Here is a 4,974-nt window from a genome sequence, read left to right on the forward strand (position 1 = left end):
GTGTATATATATATATTGATAGTAATATAATTACTTTATTTATTGATAATATAAAATTACAGCTATTTTTCGACCCAAAAGAATACAATATATGCACCCTTTAGTAGTATTATACGCGATTAGTTCGAAGCCAAAAGGTTGGATCAGTTACACTAAAAATGGCTGCCGTGTATTTCACAAACAAGTCGTACCGAGTAACAAATAGCAAACAGTAGACCGTAATTAATTACAATTAATTAGCTACATTTTCCAATTCCAAATGGCATTAACTATAAAATTCCAAAAATAGCCCCACGCGCCGCCCCCACTCGCTGTTACAGCTGTAGCGAGTAGAGCTGAAGTGGTAGTAATAAGCAAGAGGGGCAGAATCGGAAATTTAGAAAAAGACGTAATTTCTGCATGAGACTCGAATATAAAGGTCCAAAGGTGTAGACGCTTGGCGAGATGGCGCGGTGTATTGCAGCCACCTCTCACCAATCGTTGCTCATCTCTCACTTTCCCAAGCTCCTCTCTATTTTTCACTCACTACATGCATTCATTAATTAGCTGTAAATTTTTTCAAAAAGGAAACAAAGTAAAGACACCATCACAGTGATAGATTAGAGGGAGTGAGAGGTTTTTGGAAATAAAATCAAGAATCCAAGAAAACTGTATATATTGGGGGGAGGATGGAGATGGAGGGGTGCAATAGAAGGATGTGTTCGTGGTGGAAAACGTCGTCGTCGTCGGCGAGGCGGCTAGGGTTTATGGTGCCGTTAATGGTGGTTTCGGTGATGGTGGTTTTGATGGGTTCCAAGTCATCCAATTGGATCTTCGCCTCCAATTACTACCCGTGGACTTGGGGTTCCGTTTATCCCGCTTCTTCTCTCTCCGCTCCCCACAATTCCTCTACCTTTCCTCCGCCGGCGGAGGACGCCGGCGCGGCTTTGGAGTTGCGGCGGAGAGTGGTTGGCGGCGGCGAGAGGGAGGAGGCTCTGTCCGTTGACTACGCTCTCGAGCGCTCCACCGCCGCACCGCCGCTCGGTGTTCAAGTTAGAGAGGCCGAACCGCCGGTAAGAATTAACTCTCTCATTTTCTTCTTCTTCTTCTTCTATGAAATTTTCCTTTTCTAGTTTATTTATTTATTTATTCGTGAAATTGGGGTTGATTTTATTGTTGAGGGACCATGATATCTTGACTTCAATAATATTCTTAGAGTGGAATAAAATCATTTGCTCGTAGAGTAAATAAGGTATTGTTTTGAAAAAACTTCCACTGGTATACACAGACCCACCCCTCAAAATTTCCCAAATTCCCAAAATTATAGCCTAATTGCACGAGATTTTGCATTCCAACTAGACTTGTCCAATTCATAAATATCAGTGCAGGGGCAGCACATGTGACTCCACAGATTCATAAAACATTATATTTGTTTACTTTGGTAAATAAAAAGATTTTGATTTGTGAAGTATATAATCGGTCACACAATTCTATGAATTTTCTTGTGTAATTCCTTTTTTATCGACACATTAAGTTTTAGCACAAATGATGCAATTGCATTTATTGGGATTTTCTTAATTTACGATTAGGCTCTTTCTCACCGTATCCTAATATAATGAAGGATTTGAACATCTTTAATTTCAAAAATACACTTTAAATACTGACGCTAATTGGGGACTCTAGTAAATCTTTTGGTTTATATCTTTTAATTGTTAGGTTCATATATAGATGTAATATGCATATATGGTTAATTGATATTTTGAGATAACGATAAACAAAGTCAAAGCATAGTGCATTAGGAAGACCGTGGAAGATAATTATCAGGAGATAAATGATAGTATTAAAAACAAAGAGGTATCTTCAAAATATAAAAAAGTAAAGATATCTTCTAAATATAAAAAAGTAAGAGATATCTTTTAAATATAAAAAGGGAACCTTATTGGAGGATTTTGTAGCGTACCATTATGATTGCACAATATAATCTTTTCTGTTTTAAGGTAGAGTTTGTCATAAGTTAAAATATTAAAAATGTAGGAATGTAGTTTTACATAAAAAAGGAAGCAAGTTATTTGGTTTACTTTCACAATTTATTGGAAGATAATTTATACTATAAGTTTTAGAATTTTTTGGAGAAATATTATACTTTATTGTGGGGATGCTCTGGTCATTATCAAGAAACAAAATAGGATTTAGAACTTCTAATTTTCAGTAAAGAATTATGTATGACAAATAAAAAGAACAGAAGGTGAGATGATGACTACAATCATTGAGGAAAGTAGATGTCATTTTAGAGTACTAGGAGGGTCGACATGTAAAAGATAACAATTGGAGGAATTATTTTATTTGATATTGACATTATTCATCTAATTTATTAAAAGAGTTTTAAGCCTGGACTAGATTGATTATGCAGGATTGTTTTTAATGTTCTCTGTTCTATTAATATAATCTTTAAAAAAGATGTGATAGGTGAGTTCTATTTAACAATTCATATGTTGAATCAGCATGCTAGCATGGCCATATATGTTAATGTCTATCATGAGATATATTAATTTTACAATAAAAACAAATTGCCAGAATGTTGATATGGAATGATACATCCTATTACTGGTAGCATGAAATTGACTGTGAGGAAATTATTTCAGCTGTAGGATACAATATATACAAACATAACTGTGACCTGTATTCTATTTATGTGGTTTCCTTCTTTTAGAAGGTGCAATTTTTCTGTTACCAAAAAAAAGTATTGATTTTTATTTTGATTAGTAAGTTTTCCCAATTTTGATGTTGGTTCAACTTGTTTGTGATGACTGGCTTTACTTATATAGTTTCTATATTGATCATTAATCTTGAAACAGAGCGATGGAACCAAAGTGGAATTAATAATCACGCCGAAAGAGTCCAACGTCTCGACTCTATTCAATGAGACTCATGTTCTTCCCTCGAGCCCCATAATAAGTAGAAGGTTTACCAACTTGGAAATACTCGAGGCCAAACTGCAGAAAGCTCGAGCTGCAATTAGCAATGCGAAAAATGGAAATACATCGTTTGATCCTGACTACGTCCCATCGGGTCCTATTTACTGGAATCCCTCTTCTTTTCACAGGCAAGGGTTGTGCTAGTATATATTATTATCTCTGTTTTGCATATTCAATTAGCTTGCATCTGATTTGACTAGTGTTGCTCGAATTTATGAAGCATGATAGTCAACTAATGTAGGACTAATTAATATGTGCATAATAATAATTTTCAGGAGCTACCTTGAGATGGAAAAGCTCTTCAAAGTGTTCATCTATAAAGAAGGGGAACATCCTATTTTTCACAATGGTCCTTGTGGAAGCATCTATTCTATGGAGGGAAATTTCATTTATAAGATGGAAACGTCAAACTTTCGGACCAAAAATCCCGACAAAGCGAGTGTTTACTTCCTTCCCTTCAGTGTGGCGTCCATGGTTCACTTCATCTACGACAAAAATGCTCCCGATCACTGGCTGCCACTAAAACGAACAGTAAAGGACTACGTCAATCTTGTAGCCGGAAGGTACCCGTATTGGAATCGGAGCCTCGGATCCGACCACTTCATGCTCTCTTGCCATGATTGGGTATGTCACAATTTTCTCATTAGCTGTTAATTACAGTTACCTTGTATTAGTGTTTAGACTATTCACATTATGCTTTTCTTGAACTGTTGATCAGTGTATTTTTTTCTAGTGATTCAAAATTTCCTATTTATCACAAGGTGGATTGGATTTTGTAGGGGCCTGAACTTTCAAAGTCTCTTCCAGAGCTATTCAAGAACTCGATCCGAGCCTTATGCAATGCGAACATATCCGAAGGGTTCCAACCCTCGAAAGATGTGACGATCCCAGAGATCAACCTGATTGGTGGCCGGACAAATGGGCTGATTGGGGGGCCATCGCCATCCAGAAGGCCGATCCTCGCCTTCTTTGCAGGTGGGGTCCATGGCCCCATTAGGCCAATTCTTCTCGAACATTGGGAGGACAAAGATCCCGATATTCAAGTCCACAAGTATCTCGCCAAAGGCGTCTCGTACTCTGCAATGATGCGAAAGAGCAAGTACTGTCTCTGCCCTAGCGGCTACGAGGTTGCGAGCCCCCGTATGGTGGAGGCACTGTACACCGGGTGTGTCCCCGTCCTATTGAAGGATGGGTATGTGCCGCCTTTCAGCGATGTCCTTAACTGGAAGTCGTTTTCTGTCGAAGTCCCGGTTAAGGACATCCCGAACCTCAAGAGCATCCTTGAGGGGATCTCGAAGAGGCAGTACATAAGGATGCAGCGGCGTGGGGTGGCGGCACGTCGCCATTTTGAGGTGAATTTGCCTCCGAAAAGGTATGATGTGTTTCATATGACGCTACATTCGATTTGGCTGAGAAGAATGAATATTAGGCTGCATGGAGTTCAAGATTCATGACAGAACAGATTAATTGGAATCGAATATACACACTTTCAAGTATTCTTTTTTAGTGGTTTATTGGATTGAAGTATATAGATAATATGCTATGTAATCTTGGCTGCAGATAAGTCGTCTCCCTCATTTGTAAGGATGAAATAATTTGATTTTTTGGTTTATTTTTCATCATTTTAGTGGTTGTCTCTCTCTTGTGTTAATGATTTTTGACAGCTTCTCCAAATGTTTTTAACTTTTTCGTCGATCTAATTGTAGATGTTGATGTACTGTTTTCTAGTTTTGTGTTGGTATATAATTATATTCGTTGAATGTATATTTTTGTTTTTGTTATTGCTTTCTTAGGAAATTGTATCTCGGCCATTAACTTTGTGAATTTGATGTTATTGGAGTGTTTGTGATGTGTGCATGAGATTATATGGTATTTAATTCATGACAAATCAACTGTGTCCAAACATAATATTCAAACTTTTATCCTAGTAGATAAATTTCAGTTTTATCTTAACTACTATTTCCTCTGCTTTATTTGACTTGACATGTATTTTTAGATGTAATATTTTGGTTAATCACTG

At 37.2% G+C, this 4,974-nt stretch overlaps 1 protein-coding gene across 1 annotated transcript; it reads left to right on the forward strand.

The window, feature by feature from the left end:
* Positions 1-413: 413 nt before the first annotated feature.
* Positions 414-4,718, forward strand: LOC130997897 (probable glycosyltransferase At5g03795). The gene is made up of 4 exons (XM_057923327.1): positions 414-1,052; positions 2,835-3,082; positions 3,230-3,578; positions 3,734-4,718. The coding sequence occupies exons 1-4, from the start codon at positions 669-671 to the stop codon at positions 4,406-4,408; spliced, it is 1,656 nt and encodes a 551-aa protein (XP_057779310.1). The 5' UTR covers positions 414-668; the 3' UTR covers positions 4,409-4,718.
* The last annotated feature ends 256 nt before the right edge of the window (positions 4,719-4,974 follow it).

The sequence above is a fragment of the Salvia miltiorrhiza genome, chromosome 8 (assembly GCF_028751815.1).
Source record: "Salvia miltiorrhiza cultivar Shanhuang (shh) chromosome 8, IMPLAD_Smil_shh, whole genome shotgun sequence".
Taxonomy (NCBI): domain Eukaryota; kingdom Viridiplantae; phylum Streptophyta; class Magnoliopsida; order Lamiales; family Lamiaceae; genus Salvia; species Salvia miltiorrhiza.

What these genes read in the sequence shown, in the direction of transcription:
- LOC130997897 (XM_057923327.1), top strand. Translation starts at nt 669, where the DNA reads ATGGAGATGGAGGGGTGCAATAGAAGGATGTGTTCGTGGTGGAAAACG. An exon ending in TTAGAGAGGCCGAACCGCCG is followed by an intron (nt 1,053 to 2,834) that starts GTAAGAATTAAC and finishes ATCTTGAAACAG; the next exon opens with AGCGATGGAACCAAAGTGGA. An exon ending in TGCTCTCTTGCCATGATTGG is followed by an intron (nt 3,579 to 3,733) that starts GTATGTCACAAT and finishes TGGATTTTGTAG; the next exon opens with GGGCCTGAACTTTCAAAGTC.